The sequence below is a fragment of the Phyllostomus hastatus genome, unplaced genomic scaffold (genome assembly GCF_019186645.2).
Source record: "Phyllostomus hastatus isolate PE091 unplaced genomic scaffold, TTU_PhHast_1.1 phas_scaffold_78, whole genome shotgun sequence".
NCBI classification, from domain to species: Eukaryota; Metazoa; Chordata; class Mammalia; order Chiroptera; family Phyllostomidae; genus Phyllostomus; species Phyllostomus hastatus.
Genome location: NW_025334041.1, coordinates 50,607,199 through 50,630,831, shown reverse-complemented (window position 1 = coordinate 50,630,831; position 23,633 = coordinate 50,607,199). Strand labels below are relative to the sequence as shown.

General features: G+C 33.8%; 1 protein-coding gene across 3 annotated transcripts in view; it reads left to right on the top strand.

The window, feature by feature from the left end:
• The window catches only part of PNPLA8 (patatin like phospholipase domain containing 8), a 54,291-nt gene extending 31,722 nt beyond the window's left edge, over window positions 1–22,569 (top strand). For 2 of the 3 annotated variants that reach the window (XM_045828368.1, XM_045828366.1), the window contains exons 7-10: window positions 4,136–4,193; window positions 6,254–6,448; window positions 17,849–18,044; window positions 21,516–22,569. In XM_045828368.1, coding sequence (XP_045684324.1) covers window positions 4,136–4,193; window positions 6,254–6,448; window positions 17,849–18,044; window positions 21,516–21,790 — 724 coding nt within the window. In that variant the 3' untranslated portion in view covers window positions 21,791–22,569. The remainder of the gene's footprint in view (window positions 1–4,135; window positions 4,194–6,253; window positions 6,449–17,848; window positions 18,045–21,515) is intronic. The other variant, XM_045828367.1, reaches the window with a different exon arrangement.
• The last annotated feature ends 1,064 nt before the right edge of the window (window positions 22,570–23,633 follow it).

The following is a 23,633-nucleotide window of genomic DNA, read 5'->3' as shown; positions in this document are numbered from 1 at the left end:
GAAAGCACCCTAAGTGCCCATCATTGAATGAGTGTATCAAAAAGTAATGGTACATTTACACAATGGAATTTTATGGAGCAGAAAGAAAGAAGGAGCTCTTACCCTTTTGACAGCATGGATTGCACTGGAGAGCATTTGGGGGTGTTTGGGGGAAAATGCAGACAACTGTAATTGAACAACAATAAAATAATTTTAAAATATAATCATGGGAAATATTGAACATGTAAAGAAAACTGATAACACATAATCATACTGTTGACATAGGGATGTGCATTTTTTTGTTGTTTTAAAATTTCTTGCAGATAAATAAGTGTGTGTGTATTAGGTTCTGAGTGTGTGTGCACTTAATAACTCTTCACAAAATTGAGGTGATAATGAACCTGTAATTTTGATCCTGCATTTTTACCTTAGCATTTTTTCATGAATGATATCCTACGTCATTGTTTTCTGAGACACATTTTAATGGTTTTTCACTGTCCTATTTTATGGATGTACTACTTGTTTTTATTTAACAAATTCCCTATTGGAAAAGAAGGATACTTAAGAAATATTTACAGTTTAAAATAAATGCACTTCCTATATTTGTGTTTAAATCTTTGATTATATCTTTAAGGTAAATTTCTAGAGTGAACTTTTGGGACAGAAAATGTACATGTTTTAAAAATTGCTAGCTATATAAGAGAGATCTATATATTTATACATATAAATATACATGAATGTATATGTATGAATTGTCCTTCAAAACAGTTGACCCAGTTTATTCACCCAACAGCATTAATTTGTATTTCCACTTCACCAAACATTTTAATTTTAAAACCATCAGTTTGAGAGTTTTTTAAATTGATGTTTCAAATTTGTATCACTTTGATAAATTGTAATAATTTTTTGTGTCTTAATTATATATATACTTATATAGATTATATTTTGGTGAATTTCAAGAGCATAAATTTTCTCATTTCCTATCATGGCATTCCTCACTATATTGTATATGAAACATTTATATGTTGTTGTGTTTTTAAATTAACAATAGTTTTTAATGTTAGAGGAATTTAAAATCTTTAGTCAAATCATTTTTTATTTTAACTTTGCTTTCATGTTTAGAAAGATAATTTTATATTAAAATGAAATACATCTTTATATTATTTTCTAGTCCTAAAGTTTAATTAATTTTGTTTTTAATCCTTGTCATCTGAAATTTATTTTGATGTATATTATAGGGAGGTCAGACTGAATATTTTACTCCAATTTTAAATCAAATGTCCCTGTACCTATAATAGATACTTGGTGTAAACAAGTAGGTTTTTGTTTTTTTTTCCACTGATTTTTGAAATACCAAATTTATTATATTTTGAATTCTTGGTCAAATTTTTGTTTTTTTAAATTGATTTTAACATTTTTATTCCAAATTCACTGTTTAGTTATTGATCTTTTCCATAATGTTTTTATATTGATTCTCATAAATCTGTTCTGTATTTTCATTTTATCTCCAGAATGAACCTTAGGTTATTTTTATTTATTTAAAAATCACACTTATATTTTGATTGAAATTACATGAAATGTAGAAGTTATTTTTGGATTAATGTCATCTTTCCAGTTGAGTAATCTTTTCATTCATTAATGTTCATTGCTTCTTTTGGGGTCTTCTTTTGCTCTATTTAAAAAGAAAATTGTATTTTCATCATAAAATCATAGTACTGATGAAAAGATTTTCATGAGTATTTGAAAATTTACCTTAAAACCAGCCTGTGTGCTATGAAATGTTTTTTTACTTTTGTTACTCATTAGAATATTTTCATCTATTTGCTTATTGCTGTTTCACTGATGATCCTTTAAAGGCTTCTTTATTGCTAATCACATCATTGATAAACTTTCTAAATGTGATCAGCTCTTTTTTCCATTTTCAACTTTTCCACTCAACCTTTGCTGCAAAACAGATCACTACAAAACTTGTTGTTTTAAAATAACAATGATTCAGTCTCATGCTTTTGTGGTTTGAGGGTGTTTCTTCTGTTCTTATCTAAACTCACATGGCTGTGGGCTGTCAGCTGCTCAGCTGAGATGGCTGGGACAGCTGGACTCTCTCTGCACATGGTCACTCTTACCCTGGACTTTATGTCATAACTGTAGTCTCAGAGTTCCAAGAAGGCAAGCCCCAGTGCAAAAGTATTATTTTATTTTATTCTAATGTGTTTATTTTTGCTGCAATATATATTTTTTTAATTCAAAGTGAATTAACAGTAACACACCATAAGTTCTTTTTGATACGCACTAAAATAGTGACCTGGAAAACCTGCTTTTTGTGGCAAAGTATAGAAGGCTTGGTCACATTTAAATCACTGAGAACTAGAGAGAACTATTACTGAAACTGTAATAAACAGTAATGTCCATAACAATCTTCCTAGTCCTTGTTTTAATACTTACAGTGCAGTTGCTAGATGGTAAACTAGTGCATCGTAGAAATAAAATAAAAAATAAACCAAAGAAAAGATGCCACAAGTTTAGAATTGTTAAATGGTTAATAGCTTAAACTTTGTAATCAAATCTGTCATTGGGTTATTTAAAACAAATCTTTCTACACCTTGCAGTGTATGATTTACCTTTAGTTTTAACTCAGACCAAGTTTAAAACTAACAGTAGAGATTGTAGAAATGAAAAGATTTTTGCTACACATGTTTGCCAATGTCCCACTGACCAAAGCCACTCTAACCCAGGGTCTAGGTGGGAAGGAACTATTTACCGGTATATGGATATCAGGAAGTGTATTCATTGGGGGCCATTATTATTATAATCTGCCATACCTACTCTCTGGACTTTTTTTTTCCTCTTCTTTTTTTTCTCACTGTTTATTGAGAGCACTTTTATAGGTATTTGCTCCTGTGAAAATGATTTTGTATTATTTTAGGGATACTTTTAATTATAGCATCAGCAGAATCTAGAAATGTTGAGATTTTTAAAAAATATTTTGGCATCTCTCTGAAATAAGCAATGTTCCTGACTTTGTCTTTGAATTTATATTTATAACTTAATTCACTAACACATTTTGGTTCTGTTAATAAAAGCAAAGTTTAAACAAAAAGTAAATGTGAACTTTTAAAGTTCACACACTTTTAAAGTGTGAGAGCAACATGCTCCTAAGGATCTCTGCCCCAATTTTACAGCAAGAAAAGATAAAGTGAAAGATCTGTATAAGAATAAAATTGCATTGATCTTCATGCAGAAGAAACATAGGTCATGTTGGGAAAGACAAAGATCTTGTCTGTTTTATAAAGTATTTTACATTAATATTTTTGAAAGATTTTGAAGGGTAGATTACTATAAAATTTGTTAATACTACCTTTATGTGAATTCACTAACATTCTAGTTGAGAAACATGAGTATTATTTGAAAAAAATGTCATTAGAAAAATGTTTTTCCTTATTGAAGCAAATTGGTACAAAGTATGATCTTTATAGTCCATACAAGGGAAAGGGGATAATTTTAAGTCAGGAAAAATTCTGCACTGAAATAAAATTCCCATCATGGAATTTTAAAAATTGCTGCCCAAAGACGATTTCTATAATGTTACAACAATTCAAATGCCATTTCAGATGACTTAAAAAACATTTTGGGGGATGGCGGTGACATTGGCTTTATATTACTAATACAAGTTTAAAGTCTAAATGTCCTTGATCTGGTATCTGGATTACCCTGTCACTAGCTTACCCATTCTGCAGTCTTATCTCCACACAGCTCCTTTATCCTGTCAGAAGGACCCTGAAAACAACACATGTATTGTGCATCTGTGCCTTTCCCATTTATGTCCTGACTTTGAATGTGTTATCTTGACATGTTTTGGTGTCCTTTTCAAGCTACACCTCTATGTATTTTTCCCAATGCTGCAGCCTATATAACCCCACCCCCCCGCAAAACCATAGGCACCTGTAGTTTGAATCAGAGATAAATAAATAATCACATACTGTTCATGTGCCTTGATTGGATAAGCCTAGTAGAGGAAGTCTTATAATTTTTTTTTAAATTTGGTCCCTCATAGCACTTTGACAAAGCCATTGGCAAATAATAATTGCTCAGTGTATCTTCCCTGATATTAGGAGATAAAATAATTTTGATATAATTTATTTTTTCTCCTTTAATAAAGGGATAGAATGGGATCTTCACTAATGATTGAAACAGCAAGAAACCCCACATGTCCTAAGGTAAGTTAGAGTATATAACACCTAGCTAGAGTTGAAGATGAGGTGAAAATACTTATGCTGAAGGCCTTTTATTAAAGAAAAAATCTAGGAACCTCTTTTAATAGATTATATTGATTCCTTATATATTGAGTCATTCTATGAAAATATGTGATCATTAGACCTTTTCTATATGTAGTAAAAGTAAAATAAACATTTAAGAACGTGAAAGACTGAGACTAAAGATAAGGAAGAATTATCATAAGGGGTTAATCAAATTCAGTGAATAAGAAAAATTGTGGCGTTTTCTCTCCTAGAAATTATATATGAGTCTTAGATATAGATATAGGATTAATATACATATGGAATCCTAATTTTAAAAATGTTATGATACTAGAATAAGTCTCAGCCTGGCTTCTCTTTCTTTATTTTGTTTGAAACACAATGTACTGAGTATTGCTTCAGTTCTATGTTCTTTGATAATACTTGTTATTTTAAGGAATAGGATTAAGGAATAGGATTTCTGCACCCAGGAACTCCATGCAGTTTGCATTTATTTTTGGATAACAAGTTATAACCTTGAAAAAAATCAGATACTGCCCCCTCTATTGGTCTTTCACTCTTGTTTATTTATATTTTCATTGATTCTTTAGGTATTAATTGTGCACCCAATGTGCCAGAATTGTGCTAGGTACCTTGGATACATTAGTGAGTAAATGCAGACATGGAATTTTATAGTCTAGTAGGGCAAAGTAGCATTAATCAAGTAATCACACAGATGAAGTAAAGTTTCCCTGAAATAAGTTTTGTGGAGCATAAAAACAGTTCTCTGAAAGCATGTATTTACAGGGACTTGAGGGAAGGCTACTACAAGGAAATGAGATTTGAGATCTCAGTGTGAAGGCTGATGAGTAAGAGTATGCCTGGCAAAGGGAATGACCTCTGCAGGAGGAATTCTGGAGATAGTCAGGAACTGGAGGAGTTCCTGAAGACTAGAGCCTATGGATCCAAGGACACCCTGTGAAATGAGGCTGGAGTGGTAGGTGGATCAGACCAAGCAGGGCCTTAGAAGCCATGATACTGAGAGGCAGAGTTCTTTTGGAGAAGACCTTTGGATGCACTGCATACCTCTCATTTGTTCCCCTGAATCATCAAGGCTTTTTGTTTGTTTTTAAATCATGGGAGTTGTCAACTTTAAATGATAAAGAATAGAGTGGGTGTGGGGGAGGTTTAGCCACCTCAAATAGTAATTCACACATAAATGGAACAGTCCACCCATGTTTCTTAATTCAGCCTGTCTATATACCAATAGATAGAAAGATCTTCTGTATTTTATAGTATATGGCTAACTTTTATTCGTAGTCTCCTAGAGCTACACTTGGATCAGTCATAGGAACTTGGGCTAAGGCCTTTAGTTTATATGAGAGCAAAGCACACAGGCCCCTGGCAGAGCTTGACATGGGACTCTTAATAGCTTTGGCCTTCTCAATACCTTTCACTGTTTAACTTTATATTTCAGGTCGTTAATACATATTGCACATGAATACAGCTGACGTTGGTAAAATCTGAGACCCAGGGTGATGCACATTAGTTTTTTTAATAAAAATAATTACCTAGCTGCCAGTTATTAACTATGATCAGAAAGTCTTAAGAGTTTATATAGTCTGAGTTTCAGTTGTTAATGTTTTCGAAGAGCATAGGAACAAAACTAATTAGTAAATTATATTGTGAAAATAGTCTTTATCTTTAGGTAGTTTTTATTTGTTGCTGCTATTGCTGTATCTGTTATTATATAAAGACCTCCAAATGTATGCCTTCTTGAATTTCTTCTTAAATAACTGTCAAATCATGTAGTCAAAAATACCTTTTATATTTCTCAAAATTATCTCAGTCTTTGTACCTACTTCTTTATAAAGAAATACCTATTTTAAAAGATTAGGTTTCCATTGCTTACTATTATAGTTATTTTTACATTTATCTTGATGGGTAGACTTGTAGGTTTTAATTCATACTACTAAAAATGTTTAATTTTTGTAAATCCCAAGTATTGCTGCTTACAGTGGGTATTGTTCACTTCTTACTAGGTAGCTGCAGTAAGTACTATAGTAAACAGAGGGATAACACCAAAAGCTTTTGTATTCAGAAACTATGGTCATTTTCCTGGCGTCAACTCTCATTATTTGGGAGGCTGTCAGTACAAAATGTGGCAGGCCATTAGAGCCTCATCTGCTGCTCCAGGCTACTTTGCAGAGTATGCATTGGGAAATGATCTCCATCAGGTAAGTTGAGTCTTTGGCCTGTCTTTTAAAACTTTACACAATTGCTTTAGCCAGGTGGCTCAGTTGGTTGGAGAGTCATCCCATGCTAGGGATATCCAACCTTTTAGTGTCCCTAGGTCACGCTGGAAGAAGAGTTGTCTTGGGCCACACATTAAATACACAAATACTAACAGAAACTGATGAGCAAAAAAGAGGTTTTAAGTAAATTCACAATTTGGTGTTGGGCCACATTCATAGCCATCCTGGGCTACATGCATCCCCTGGGTCGTGGGTTGGACACCCCTGCACCATACACCAAAAGGTCGTGGGTTTGATTCCCTGTCAGGGCACATACTCAGGTTGCTAGATTGATCCCCAGTCAGAACATGTATGGAAGGTGACCGATCAGTGTTCTCTCCCACATTGATGTTTCTTTCTCTCTCCCTCTCTCCCTCCCATTTCCTTGCTCTCTAAAGTCAATAAACATATCCTCCGACAAGGGTTTAAAAACAAAACTTTTACCTGATAAAAAAGAATCAGCACTTATTAAATGTCATTTAACTTAAAGTAGATCAGCGAAGGAGACTTACTTCTTCATGTTTCCATGTGGTAGAAGATGTACGGTACAAGATTTTTTTGTTGTTATTGTTTGTTTTTCTTTAAATTAACAAGGCTTCTGGCTTAAAGAGCGTATTTTAGGAAAGATTCTTTGTATTTTCCGTAACATGATGCATAGCCAATTACAATAATGATTGGCTTTCCAAATTCGACAAAAATTAAAAATGAAACACAGTCCCTGGAAGTGCAGAACACAACCTGTTTGACAATTTGGGTGGTCATTTAAAACTTTTTTTCAAGTTATCATTGACATAGAATATTGTATTAGTTCAGTTGTACAACATAGTAATTTAGTAATTTATTTGTAGACATTTATATAACTTAAGAAGTGATCCCTCTGATAAGTCTAGTACCCATCTGATACCATAGATAGATATGTATTATTGACTGTATTCCCTATGCTGTATTTTACATTTGTTGGTCATGTTTTGAATGAGAGGATATAATAAAATAATAATAAACACTTCAGCTACTTATGTGCTAGACACTATATAGTCCTTTGTATGCATTATCTCAATCATCACTGCTTATGAGGTGGAGTTATTTCTATTTTACAGATAAATTTGAATCTTTAGAAAGGTTAAGTAACTGGACTAGGATCAGAGCTATTAAGTGGCAGGGTGCTTTCTGTAATTACACTCAAAATTTATGGCTAAATGATATATAAAATTGAATATTTGTGGTAGTTCATTCCTTTCCTGTTATATAGACTCATTTCCTTATAAATTTTTTCCTCTGTCAAAAGTGTTTCCCACTTTGCATGGAATTCTTAAATCATAACTTATATTAAGTGATAAAAGCAACAAAGGTTTTGAGTTGATAGTGCTGAAATTTGTATATTTTATATATGTTGAATTTTTTATAGAATATTCCACTTAAAGTTAGTCCCATTTGATGTAATCAATAGCTTTAGCTTTTCTATTTAGTCAATGAAGTATATGGTATGCTCTCTTTATTTGGTATTCAGATATATGTTGAGAAAAATAAACTAAAATTTTGACAATTTTCAGATGTTATTCAAAACATCATACATAGATCTGTATAAACTACATATCAACTATATAATTTTAATTTATGTCAGTGTTTAATAACATTTTTATCAATTTTTTCCTATTTTTCATATAGTAGCTTAAATATATTTTAAAATGTGACTGTTAGCTCTCATTTTCTTTCTATCTTTGTAGTTTAGAGATTAAAGTAGGATTTCTTTTGTCTTTGGAGCCAATTCTATTTCTTTGTCAAATCAGTCATTGTTGAATTATGTAAGACACTTTCCCTTCTTGCCTTTCTCTTCTTCCTTCCACCCCCTAAAGACAGAAGCTATGGAGTTTTTCTCGCATTGATTCCAGGCCTTACTGGTCAAAATAAAATTTTTATTTTAATATGTAGCTTGCTGTTTTTAACAACTATATCTCTCTATTCTTACCATGTGATAAATCATGAAGTAAGAGTACATTCAAAATATAGTAGTTAATTTTTATACAACCATCTTAAGGTGAAGGGATTAGCCAAAAAACATACATGCATAACCCATAGACGGCATAACCCATAGACACAGACAAGTGTGATGCCCTGAGGGAAGGAGAGCTAGGGCAGAGGCTGGGTGGCAGTGGACAAAGGTAGGGGTGAATAGGGGCATTTGTAATAGTATCAATAATAAAAATAAAGTTAGAAAAAAGATAGTTGTCATGCTACAAAATTGCCATTATGACAGATATTAGTGAAAGTCTCAAATAAGTCACTGCACTTCAGAATCGTATGTTCCCAGGTTTTCTTTTTATTTTTTTTATCTAAGAAGAAGTAGTTCTAAAGTTTAATTTGGCCCTGTAGAGTACATGTAACAAAAGTAATTTAGTGGTCCTTCTTCATTTCAGATAGGTCAGTGATACTTCTTTTCATGCTTAGCCATTTCTGTTTTGATGACCATAATCTTTGAATTTAGGTTGAAATAACTTCTATAAATTTTATGTAAAGCATATGACCACATGTACAGAGAATGCATTTTTACATAAATAGTGACTGACTTCAGAAATATTGGCACATCAGATTTAATAAGAATATTCAAATGGAATCTGGACTGTGAACAAACCTTAAGTAATATTTTCTTTATTGCCTTCTCTTCTAAAACTTGAGGAAGAAATGTGGTATTTTTCTCTTCAAAAGACACTATGAAAGATTGATTAGCATATTCTACGATGTGTGTGATCTTAATTGCTTAAACAAAGAAAACATTTAAGCAGAGTTTCTTTTCATTTCTTCAGAATTTGCCAAGAAGTTTAAAACTAAAATGTATTTATTACAATCCTCTTGCCTGGTAAGTTCTTAGAATACTCAGTTATCTCCAGAGTCATTTTTAAAACTTTTAATTGTCATGTGTGACACATGTTTTAATATATAAATTACTTCATATCCTTTTTGGAATCAGGAGAGTATAAATTATATATTAATACTCTATTTCAGGAGTTTTTGAAGGTAGTGCTATAATTGATTGTGTTTTGGAAGACAACTGTATGTGTTTTAAGTGGGCCCCAAATGCTTAAGGAGCTGAGAGACCAAAGAATGGGGCAGACAAGTCCAGCTTGTAGATTAAAGAGTTTAATAGAGGACTTAGGTGTAGAAACACAGTCCTGGGCAGTAACAAGATGAAATGGATCCCCACAGCTTCATCCCTCATACCATGTGCTTATATCTCTGAAGCAATGAGAGTGCTCTGATGATCAAAGGTATGAGGTGCTGGGAAGCCCTGGTTCCAGAGATAGATGAGTTAAGAGAGTGACAATGTTGAATGCAACTCTCCCTGGAGAGAGAACCACTGGAAATCCTGTGATCAGCCCAGAGCTCCGTGTACATACTCTATCAGTCACCTGGGGGAAGCCAAGAGGCTCAAGGATCTCCATTTACCCAGATGTCAAGATGGCACGTTAAGGTGGAGTCATTTATGTTTTCACACAAGGCAGATGGACGGATTTCATTTGCCTTTGATTGTAAAGAGCATATTATAGGTTTATCACATGTCCCTAGAACATTATTGTCAACCCATGGTCATAGGAATAAATTCAACATCAACAGGGATTCCTAATTTGGGGTGCAGTGAAGAATGAAACTTTATTCAGTGAAAACAGTTTAATTATGATACAGAACAACTGTGAGACCAGCTCAGTAGTATTACAGCTAAATTATGAAAATGCACAGCTGTGAAATAGCATGGCTGGGAGGTGCTGGGACCAGGCCCCTCTTTGGCTAGACAGCTCTGCTCTGCTTCTGTTCAGTCCACTCAGGCCTGTTATGCCCTGCTTCTCCCTGCCTGCTCTTCTCTGCTCTAATTTGGCAAGATTTCTTTGGTGTTCAGCTACAGTCTTGGGACACAGCCCTCAGTCTGTGGTGGAAAGGGAAAGTGTGGTCTCAAAGCTAGAAGGGAGCTGACTTATATAGAAGTCCCTACCCTTGATGACTGGTTGGTCTGCCCTTGAGTGAATAAGGACTCCAAATCCTCCCAGTTTGATTGGTCCAAAAAACACTGTTCTGATAGATCAGAATAAAGCTGCTCTGATTAGTTGGTGAAAATACTGATGGGGGATATAGGTGCACAACTCTAATTTTGGGTGGGGAAAGCTTCAGTGTTACTGGTTCAAGTAATATTCCAGGAACTCCTTTTTAAGGGCTGGCTCAGATGGCAAAAACCCAGCTCAGGCAGGCAGTTCAGTGCTGGAAGCAGGCAATTTAGTGCAGGATTTTCCCTGAAGTATGATTTGTATGAAAAGCCTCTATGGGGAAATGGTTGGTAGGCTCTGTTTTTTTTTTTTTTTTTTTTTTTTAATTTGAATCCAATTAAACTCCTGAGAGCCCTTCTTAGTAGGTATTTTCTTTCTCATTGTTCACATTATAAAGTGGGAAGAATTACTTTTGAGTAGTTTCCAATGTATTCTCACTTCCCTGCCCAACTAGCATTATATTTATCTTGAAATGGTACTTTTTACAGTTATTTCCCCCTTACTTCCCCCTTCCCTCCTCTCTCTAACTTCTCTCTCTCCCCTGCCAAAACCTGCACAGATTTCATGTATACAGTTTGATGAATTTACATATAATAGACATAACCCTTTTATTCCCTGTCTTAGAGAAAAAGCCTGATAAATTGTTTGCATTAGGGATTTTGATGACAGTCTCATATTTTTTACCTTATTTACATTTTAAAAGGTTATGTTCAGAACTCAGAATGCATTAACCTAAAGGGAATTATGATACTTCATAAAAATGTAGATAAAGAGTGTTTTTAGCAGAGCTTGCCTAGCATCTGCCAAATTGTGTGTCTGCTAGGCCACAACTATTAATTTTTGTTAATGTAGACTATTAATGTACAACAGTTAATGTAGTGAGCACTTACTCAGTGCTAGGCACTATGTTAGCCATGAGAAATATAAAGACTTTTAGTAAGTGCTAGCATATTGTTTGTATTTCCTGGATTCTACCTCAAACTAGAAGAATATAAATATAGTTATAGAATAAGATGATAAATTCAATAATAAAAATTAGTACAGGCTTAAGAAGTAGTATAGAAGATGTGACTTCTTCTGTCAGGATTAGCTTTACAAAGATGTTTTGATTTGAATTGATATATAAAGAATGAATAATTGATTAGGATAGAACCAGATGGGGAGGACAGCATGGGAAGTGATTGTGTAATAGTTGCAGAGTTTCTGTTTGGGGTTGATAACTTTTTGGAAATAGGTAGTAATAATTGTCATAAAATACTTTAAATGTAATTAATGCCACTGAATCATAAAAATGGTTTAAAAGACCAATTTTATGTATATATTTTACCATGATAAAAAATAAACTTTTAAAAAAACTTAAAAAGAAAAAAAGATGATATGATTAGGAGAAATTTACATTGTCCATTGGTTATTTTCTGGTAGGTGCTCTGATTTATGATTTGAAAAGATTAAATATGCATTGAAAGTAATTTAAAAGTGCCTAAAATTTAGGCCATTAAGTACATGCACAATGTTCTGTAGATAAAATGTAATCCTGCATATACCTCTGAAATTATTCAATCAGTTTGTTTTTGAAGTCTTTTTTACCTCAGCACCTAGCAATGTGCCTGGCAAATGCCAAGTACACAATAAAGAAAGAAAGAAAGAAAGAAAGAAAGAAAGAAAGAAAGAAAGAAAGAAAGAAAGAAAGAAAGAAAGAAAGAAAGGTGAATTTGACTACTTAAAGGAATGGAAAGGCTACATAAAATACCATAAACATAACATTTGCCTAATGACTTGCTGATAGAAGAGGCATCTGACAAAACTGGGCTAACTGTAAACAGAGTTTAAGGGATGCTAAGCCTCACCACTGGAGTAAGAGTGAGTACCAAAATACTAACTTCAGCACTTTTTTGAGGGAAAGCAGGTAAAGTGTGAAAAACAGGAATTTACTTTGAAGCATGACAACTTTTTGTTTTGGGATTAATCTTCCTATTACCAATTCTTGCTAAACCTTATTTGTCTCTTCTTTTCTCCCCTTTTGGTCTTTTCTTATCCTTCATAATAGACATAATAATGAAGTGTTTCATTTAATATACCAGATGATTAGAAGTTATGCAGAGTATAACTATAGAATTTAAGATAAAAATAGTTGAATAAAAAAGGTGACTTTTGCTGAATTAGCAATCACGTTACCTCAGTTATAGGATGGGTATCATTCTAATGTACTATTAATTGAAAACAAAGCAAAAAGTTAACAAGATTAAATTTGACCTGAGAAAACTTTTAGAAAATAATTATTATTACCTCCATTTAAGGAAACTAAGCAGATATTTAGAAAGTGAAACAATACAAGTTCCCGCCAATTCATGACTTTCAAAAGATAGCTAAATTTAAAAATAGCATTTTTTAGCTGGTGAATGGATAAACTGTTACATTTGAATAATTTAAATAATTAACTATTACTCAACCATAAAAAGGTATGAATTACATGGATGAATCTCAGAAGCATTCTCTAGGTAAAAGAAGCTAGACCCAAAAGACCAGAATCATGTGGTGTGTGATTCCATTTATTTTGATAACAAAAGATAATGTGTGACTTTGGAGAGTAGGGAGAATACTTTTTGTCAATAAGAGGATTATGGAACTGAGAATCCCAGGTATTGTAAAAATGTGAAGTCATGTTGGGTAATAAAAAGGATTTCTACCCTTTGCACATGGGCTAGCAAGTAAGTCTGTGAGCCACGTGCTGACCGACTTGTTGAATAGAAGTAGTGACTGGAGGTTGGTAGGTGACAATACTGGGGAAGTGGTGGCGTAGTGGAATAGCAGTCTTTAAAGAACATGAAGGAAAGTGGGCCTAGTGCATTAAAAACTTGTCACATTCACCATAGTGATAGGTTTAGCAGGTACAGTCTCAGTTCATCTGCTCAGTTCATCACACACAGGGATCATACTTTTTGGCCTGTCATAGAGTAGGTAGGCATTTAAGTTTTTAATGAATTAACTGAAACAATCTACTTGGTCAGAGAAGGCTTATTTCTTACAATCTGAACTTGATAAGTTTAGTTTAGGATTCTGATGTTTTGTGCATATTCTCTGCCATTCTGTGAGTTTAGGAATGATTCGACTATTAGTGTAGCATTTAACTATCTTACTAAAATTTACACTGAAAATTGGGCTTGTTAAATCTATGATAAAGATAAGTACAATGCTAGCATGTTTGCTTTTTTGTCATTGTGCTCCTGGTACACATTTCCTTCTTCCTGAGCGTAAAGAAAGGAGGAAGGTTTCACTTTTCTTAGCACACCTACTGCCATTTCGGGGCAAATAAGGTGAACCCAGCCTTCCCACACTCCCAGCATTTTTCTCCTGTGCCAGACCTGGGTCATTCACAGAGCATCTTTCTGTTGTTTCTAGGTTTCAGAGACAATCTTAACTTAAGCACATCTCAGCCACAAAGGGACATTTAGGAAAAGAGACAAAGACCCGAAATATGGTGGGCCTATGAATAAATGTGCCCCTATTGACAAGAAATTTCTTTTAAAAGAATAGCCTTTTCTCATGAAAGTCACAAATGTGGAAACATAAGATAGTCTTTTGAAGAGATGTATTTGGAGAGTGGAGGAGGTTGGCAATTCGGGAAGGTAGAGATTAGATTTGAAGTGGCAGCAAACAACCCATTCTAAAATGGCAAACAGAGCCAACACTGAGAACATGTGATACAACAGCTTTTCTGAGAGTCCACACAGCCCTGTGTGTTCTTGTTATCATCCCAAAGGTATCATAAAGCTGCATGTTGGGGATGCATGACATATGCTGTGATAAAGGACCATTAACCTCCCATTGAATATTCCTTAACTAAAGAGCCAGTCAACTTTCTCTGGAAAGTGTAGTTCTATTTTGGGACATTTCTATGTTGCTGCCATCTAGTGTAATCTCAACTAGTTGAACCAGGCTGTTATTTGAGATACCTGTTTTTGAGCAAGTTGTTTTGGTAATATTTAAAATGAAGAGTTATAATTACCAGTGATTTGTGAAATAAGTGTGACCCCTCCTAAAATAACTGAATATAAGTACACAAAAGGTTAGGAGAGTTTCTCCTCACAGTCCATATAATACACTTTAGTAACAGTAGTATATTTCATTAGCAGAGCAAAGTCCTGTGTAATATTTTTAATGGGGCCTTAAGCTAGAGACCACTAATACTGACAGTGGTGGAGGTTTAGGGTAGATGATTTTTCACAAGGAAAAAAAACCACTTGGGAGAAGTTTCTTTGATTCTTTGATAAACTAGTTTTGTAAAAAGGCGGGCAAATGATTACCTCTCTAGAAGTTGGGTTGCTCTGTGTTCTTTTTACCTTTATTAGAAACTTGCAGATTATTTGAAAGGAAAACTTGTTAAAGTGCTAGGGCCAGTATTAAAATAAGTTGCTATTGAGCTCATTTAAAATTGTACATGTATCTGTAATCAAAACAATACCTAACCGTTGGATTAAAATTTTGGAACTGGAATGGACTTTACAAATTATCTAGTCTAACTTTATTTTTAAAAGTATGATGTGTCAACCTATGAGCTAATGAGTACAAGAGCTGAAGTTAGAATTATAAATATCAATATTCCTAATCTGTGTTTTCCCCACAATCCTGAAGCCTCAAGAAAAATTTAAATACATTATATATTTTTAAAAGTGTATGGCATTTCAGAAAAAGTTTATTTTTTAAAAAAGATTTTATACAGAGGGGAAGGGAGGGAGAAAGAGAGGGACAGAAACATCAATGTGTGGTTGTCTCTCGTGCACCCCATACTTGGGACCTGCCGCAACCCAGGCATGTGCCCTGATTGGGAATTGAACCAGCAACCCTCTGATTCGTAGGCTGGCACTCAGTCCACTGAGCCACACCAGCCAGGGCAAAAGTTTAATTTTTAAATACACTCTCTGCTCTAAGGAAAACCCTGCTATACAAATCAGTTCATTTGCCAGACATTCTAGATTACCATAATTTTACTGTACTAGGACATTAAAAAGGAAGTTTGAAGGAAAAAAAAGTATTTCACAAAAAAATTTAGTTCATTGTATATCGTTGCCCAAGAATGTTTGAGTTACTATGATGGCAGTACCTTCCTTTAAAATATGTATTGTGTTATTGCATGACAATTAAAGGTTATATTTTTCTTCTTCTTATCATTGTGGAAGACATTATTTCAAAATTTTTTTCAAGTACTAGTATTGAATTCAGTAATGTCTTACTTTCCAGGAGAAACGGGTTGTTTTCTACTCAGTATGTTAGTATCATTTCAGTTAGGTTCTTCATAGAATAGATGACTCTTGGATAATATTCTTAATAGAATAGATGATTCTTGGGCCACAATTTCAAGAATTAATGGGGGTTAGTTGAGCAAAGAAGAGGGCCCTGACAGAGTATTTTGAGATGACAACATGGACAAAGATATGATGCAGGAGAATGTGGCTCATTCAGAAACTGCAAATAATTCAAAAGTGACTAGATTGTAGGATTAGACAACCAATTCTCTGTAACTGCAAAATCTACAATTATTAGGTAAAAGTTACAGGGAGAGATTTGTGCTTATTGGAAGGAATAATTCTCTGGCAGTTCATAGGTTTTCAAAATTGAATGGACACTAAAACCAAGTTGTGTATTGGTTGTACACTCATTCTACTACATTTTAATAGTAATCTATCAGCATATTTTACCCTTCTTTCCTTTTGAATTCTTCAAAATAATATTGATTATTGATAAATGCCTAGAAATATAAAGTTTGCCTGCTTTGTTTAGGTTATGTCTGCATTATAATGAATGTGATACTTTGAAATTGTGCTGTCAATAAAATTTCAGCTTAAATTATTTGCATTAATTTAGTTGTATTTGACTTCTGAGTGAAGAGCTAGTTTTGTTTAGTGGAACCACAGTTCTTGTCTTAGGCTTTATATAGACGCTATATTAACCACTAAGCAAAGGATAATATATCTTTAAAAAGCAATTCAATTCATTTCAGTAGTTTTGAGCAAAATGGGTAAAGCAATCCAAGAAGTTCACAGAACCTTCATAATAAGAAAAGAAAGCTTAATAAGGCCAGTGAGTTTTTGCATGACTTTCTGTAGCTGTAATATATAAAATAAATTCACTTTTAAAGGACCTTTTTTTTAAAAAAAATTAAAACTACAATGAGATGTTACTTCACACTGGTGAGAATGACCATCATAAACAAATTAAACAAGTGCTGGTGAGGTTGTGGAGAAAAGGGAACCCTAGTGCACTGTTGGTGGGAATGCAGACTGGTGCATCCACTGTGGAAAACAGTATGGAATTTCCTCAAAAAAAGTAAAAATAGAACTTTCTTTTGGCCCAGCAATTCCACTGCTGGGATTATACCCTATGAATCCTGAAACACCAATTCAAAAGAAGCTATGCACCCCAATGTTCATAGCAGCACAATTTATAATACCCAAGTGCTAGAAACAGCCTAAGTGCCCATCAGTAAAGGAGTGGATCAAAAAACTGGGGTACATTTACACAATGCTCCTACCCTTTTTGACAGCATGGATGGAACTGGAGAGCATTATGCTAAGTGCAATAAGCCAGGTGGTGAAAGATACCATATGATCTCACCTGTACGTGGAACTTAATGGACAAAACAAACAAATGAGCAAAATAGAACTAGAGACGTGGAAATAAAGAGCAAACTGACAGTGAACCAGGGGAGGCGAGAGGAGGAGGGGAATAACGGGAAAGAAGGGGAAGGGTCAAGTCAAGGAACATGTATAAAGGACCCATGGACAAGAACAACAGGGAGGATTGAGCGTGGAGGTGGGGGGTGGGCTGGGCAGGGGACAGTAATGGAGGGAAATGGGGGCAACTAATTGAACAATAATAAAAGATCTAAAAAATTTTTTTAACTTTTTTTAATGGTATGTTATTTTTGTAAAATTTTATTTATATTTTATATTTTTTAGAGAGGGAAGAGGGAGGAGAAAGAAAAGGAGAGAAACATTGATGTGAGAGAGGAACATCAATTGGTTGTCTCTCATATGTGCTCATCCAGGGATCAAACCTGCAACCCAGGCTTTTGCCCTTACCAGGAGTAGAACTGGTGACCTTTCCCTTTGCAGGATGATGCCCAGCCAACTGAGCCTCACCAGTCAGGGCACTTTAAAGAAACCTTTTGTTATTAAATAATATGTTGTTGAACTTCTTATATAGTCCAACTTTCCTTGTTAGTTTTAAACTATTTATAATTTTTTGTTTTCATATTTGTAAAGTATAATTTTACTTTTAAGAGTTTTGTGTTATGTTTTCTTGTATTTTACAGGATGGAGGTTTGCTTCTTAATAATCCTTCAGCATTAGCAATGCACGAGTGTAAATGTCTTTGGCCAGATGCCCCATTAGAGTGCATAGTGTCCCTAGGCACTGGACGTTACGAGAGTGATGTAAGAAACACCATGACATATACAAGCTTAAAAACCAAACTGTCTAATGTTATCAACAGTGCTACAGATACAGAAGGTTAGTTGTTCGCTACCTTAGAGCACTTTAACTTCTAGAATTCAGCTTTTGTAGAATATGCTGCTGCTTACTGCAAAAGAGTATGTGTTATGTCTGTATTGTAGGCCTAGGAAGCACGTGGGAGCAAGTCTTCTATTGTTTTTATTTCTCTCCACTAATTTCTTTTAAGTGACCCTAGAATAGAGACTCTTCTCCATGTGGGAGTTAGGCCTTTGCCTATTTAGAGATGGAGAAGTATCTATAGCTGGGTTAGGACAAAGGTTTAGTTGGAGCCTCTTAAGCCATTTAAGAAACTGGTAAAAGAAAAGGAGTCAGGTTGGTCCAAATGTACATACAATAGTGAGAGAATTAGAATATTTACAGCATTAGATTATTTAGTAATATGGAGACAAACTGGAATTAGAATAAGTTCTTCTGCCCTTGATGCTCCTGTAATCTAGTCTTTATATGAAAGCTGAAGTGATTTTTTAAAAAACATAAATCATGTCTTTTACCCTGTTCAAAACTCTGTATGCTTCCCCTCATACTTAGAACCAAATCCAGAAGTCTTATTCACTGAAATTTACCAGGCCCTGTAAAACCCAGCTTTTGACTACATCTCTTCCTCCTCTCCTTCCCCCACAAAAATGTGTCCCTTTTATAAAGTATCCATCTACACCTTAATTTTTACTGTTCCTCAAACTTACTAAGAAGTCTCCTGCCTCAGGATCACTACATTCTCTGTATTCTCTTCCTATAAGGCCTTTCCAAGATATGTGCTTGATTCATTCCCTTATTTTATTCAAGTCACTGCTCAGATATCATTTACTTAGAGACCTCTCTTGACCACTTTCCTACCCCCTCACCATCTCACTCTAACACCTTATCCTGTTTCTTATTTTCAGTCCCTTAGAGCATTAATCTCATTTGGATATATGTTACGCATTTGCTTGTTTAATTGCCTGTTATCTCTCTATCCTACAAGAATGTAAGGCAGGAATTTATCCACTTGAATATGTTGATTTTACTGTCTGGCACTTAGTAGACAGTATTTATTGAATTTCTAGTTTTGGTCTTGAGATCTAGATCTCCTTATTTTACTATTTTATTTTTAAATCCTATGTGAAATAAATTATTAAATTTTAAAAAAGAATTGTTACCACTTAGCCTCTTGCTTCTGAATCTCACTTTTTCTTATTAACATGTTATTAGCTAACTCATTTGCCTACGTAAGGACCTTAATAACCTTTATATATTCCTTACTTAAGGTCCTTAATAAGGTAAGGACCTTAATAACGAAGGACTTTCATCTATTCAATGATAACCCAAGAAAGGCTGACATACGTATTGATTTTTTCACTATGTGAAATTTTGTCGTCAAATCAAAATATTCTCACTGCAAGCAATCTACTGAGAAAAAGATAAATTATGTAGTTTCATATTAAACACATACCTTGTCCAAACCCTATGATGAGCTCACTTCATATTCTCAAGAAATGTGAAATGCTGCCGTTCTATACTTATTTCACTCTAGTTAATGAAGAATTTATATGGCTGTGCAAAGAACCTGAAATAGGCAAGACAGTTTTGAAAAAGAACAAAGTTGGAGGACCTAAACCCTCTGATTTCAAGACTGAAAGTACGGAAAGCAAGGGACTATGTTATTTGCATAAAGATAGACATAGATCAGTGGTACAAACTAGAGAGTACAGAAGTTGATGTATACATGTAAGCTCAAAAGATTTCTGAGAAATGGAAATTTTCAACAAATTGTACTGGAACAACTAGATAGCTGTATTCAAAAAAGATTGAACTTTGACCCTTCATTACATATATAAAAATTAACTTGAATGGATCATGAACCTAAATACAACAGCTACAGTTGTAAAACTTCCTAGAAGAATACCCCAGAGAAAATATTAATGGCCTATGCTAGGTAAAATTTTTTAAATATAACACAAAAAGCATGAACCAAAATAAAATAAATTAGACTTCATCAAATTACAAATTTTGCTCTTTCAAAACTTTTTCTTTTTTGTAAGATTTTATTCCTTTATTTTTAGAGAGGGGAAGGGAGGGAGAAAGGGAAATGTCAATGTGTCATTGCCTCTTGCACACCCCCTGCTGGGTACTTGTCTGGAAACCCAGGCATGTGCCCTGACTGGGAATGAAACCAGCGACCCTTTGGTTCACAGGCTGGCGCTCAATCCACTGAGCCACACCAGCCAGGGCTCAAAGATACTTCTAATAATGAACAGACAAGCTAATATACTAATAAAGTATTAGTAAAACATATATCTGATCCATTATCAGAAATATATAGTCATACCCAAAATATATAGAGAATTCCCATATCTATAAAGAATATATAAAGAAGAAAACAAGAAATTTAGTAAAAAAAAATGCGTAAAATATTTGAACAGACACTCCATGAAGAAGATGTACAGATAGATGATTAATAGGTACCTGAAAGACTTCTCAACATCATTAGTTATTAGGGAAATGAAAATTAAAGCCACAAGATACCACTGCACATCCTCTCGAATGGCTAAATTTAAGACTGACAATACTAAGTTTTGACAAAGATATGAAGCAGTGGGTACATGGTGTATTAATGGTTGGAATGCAAGATGGTATAGCTTTTTGGAAAACAGTGTTGCAGTTCTTAAAAAAATAAACATACTTTTACCACTTTCATCCCCTGGTATTTACCCTAGAGAAAGGGAATCATTTATCTATAAAAATACTTGAGTGTAAATGTTTATAGGAGGATTATTTCTAATATCTAAAAACTGAAGAGAAATAACTGGAGAGAACAAATTATGCTAAATTATACAATGGAATACCAGTCAGCAATAAAAAGGAAGGAACTATTTATTCATGCTAAACATAGATAAATTTGAAAAGTCTTTTATTAAATAAAAGCAGCTAGACATAGAAGGGCTATATCCTTATGATTCTGTTATGTAAAGTTCTAGAAAAGGCAGAAGTAAGGGGAAACCAACTATAAAGAGGCCTGAAGGAACTTTTGGGGATGAAGGAAATGTTCTATGTCAGGATTGTTGTGGTGGTTACATATAAGTGTATACATTTGTCAAATCTTGTCAAATTATATTAGAAAAATTGGTAAGTTTTATTGTATGTAAATTATGCCTCAACAAACATGATCCCAGAAAACTAAAACCAAAAATAGGACATTGGAAAGGCATTTCAGCAGTGGCTGAAATTTGGTACGACCAAAAACAGAAGAGAGTGTTGGATCAAATACCCTAACTTAACAGAATTATAGAAAGTATTCTGGGAGATGAATTTTATTGTATAGTTATATTTATTATTATGGATTTCTTTTCTACTGTTAATTAGCTGGAATGATGAAATAAGCAAGGTTTTGTGATTTTTTCTAAAAGAAGATAACTTTTAAAAATGAGCGTTAGATCACTACAGAAGAATAACTGTTTTCTTATCCACCCTGTTCTCTCTTTGTTTTAACAGAAGTCCATGTAATGCTTGATGGTCTGTTACCTCCTGACACCTATTTTAGATTCAATCCTGTAATGTGTGAAAATATACCTCTAGATGAAAGTCGAAATGAAAAATTGGATCAGCTGCAGTTGGAAGGGTTGAGATACATAGAAAGAAATGAAGAAAAAATGAAAAAACTTGCAAAAATATTAAGTCAAGAAAAAACAACTCTGCAGAAAATTAATGATTGGATAAAACTAAAAACTGACATGTATGAAGGCCTTCCATTCTTTTCAAAATTGTGATGAGTGTGTGCATATATTCCCATAGTGAAGGCCTGTTCCGAAGTTTCACTGAATTCATTGAGGAATTGTGGGGTTCAACATCAGTTAACTTTGAAATATTTATGAACTCTTGGTGATCCCAAAAAAGACGAGGCTTGGACCAGCTTGTACAGCACAGGGGGTATACTTGGTTTCAGAATATATAAGGAAATTAGGTTTTTATGGTGTTAATAATTAACTATGCTTTAGGAATCTTATTATTGTGTTGGTTATAGTAAATATTGGTGTTATATTGTTTGATGTTTGAAAATTTATTAATGTATGTGCCAAATAAGAACTGAAAAAGATCACACTTGGTATTTCTTCTGTAGTTACCATAATCATGTTGAATTTACTTGATCATTGATTTTCTTCTATGTGGAAAAGCTAATTACTTAAGTTTATAATACATGTTTTTATCAGCTAACATTCTGCAATCCAAATGTTGCCTTTTGCTGTAATATCATTTAAACATATAGAAAATCGGAATTTTCTTTGTCAAAGGACTTTTACATTGGAAATATGAAAGAATCAAATACAGTTTTCTATTCAAACTTGTTTATTTCAACATCATTTGATTAAAAATTATAGGAGAGATCCCAATTACTTTCTGCCCTTAAAATTTCAGTTAATTCTGTATGTTAACTTTTCTAGTGCTAGCTGATTATTCACTGTTATAAAATTAATTATTTGAATTTACTAAGAAAATATCCCTATTGATAACAAGAATAAATTATTGAAATAATTTATTGTTAAAAGGATAACATCGTTTTGATTGTCTGTTGTTTGTAACATAGCTCCCCATCTCTTTGTAGCACTTGAATATGCCAGTTCATAGTAGTATGCATTAAAAAATGTTAGGCTTGTTTTGCCATATTAACTCCTTTAACTGTCTGGATTTCACAGAAATTAATAACATATACCAACTCAAACCATTGTTTGTGCCAACCAAATTCATCTCTGTTGGATTATCTATCTGCCTTGTTAATCATGTTTAGATTTGTGAAGAAAATGAAAAAAGGTAAGTGCCCTTTGCTTTTTACATACAAACTAAAGCTAACAACTTCCGTTGCCCAGATTGTCACATTGCTGCTTTGCAGCGCTGATTTATAGAGTGCGATGTGGTTCAGTGAGTGCTGAGGGGAGCTAAGAGTCTGAATGTTAATCACAGCTCAACTGCAGAATCCTATTTGTGACCTGAAGGAGGGCAGAAACCTTTCTGAGTTTCAGATATTTCATTTGCAAAATTAGGAAAGCTAGCTCTAAGATATTAAAATATTATTTACTTTTCCTTATAGCAACCTAAAAACTAATTTGTAAATGTACACACAAAAGACAGGAAGAGATGTGAAAATGAATTTTCAGTACTACACAGGTAAAATGTTTTTTTTTAAGAAGTAAAGAAGAATATTTTAGAAATAAAATGTAGTAAGTTCTCCAACTCATCAGTTCTGTAAAAAAATATAGAGAATAAGAAGTACAGATGGGCAGTTACAGAATAGCCATGGGGATATAAAATAACAGTGTAGGAAATGTAGTAGCCAGAGAACTTCTATGCATGACCCATGGACATGAATAATGGTGAGGGCATTGCCTGAGGGAGTGGGGGCGGGGTGCTGGGTAGAGAGGGGACTAAGGGGGGAAAATCAAAACAACTGTAATAGCATAATCAATAAAATATAATTAAAAATATAGAGAGAGAATAAAAATTGTTTTGTTGCTCAGGTCTTCTTGGATGTCTCAAAATGCTCATCACTGTAATAAATGGCACGCTGGTGATATTTCAGTTCCCTCCTTACTGTAGACATTATTCCTTAATAAAAAT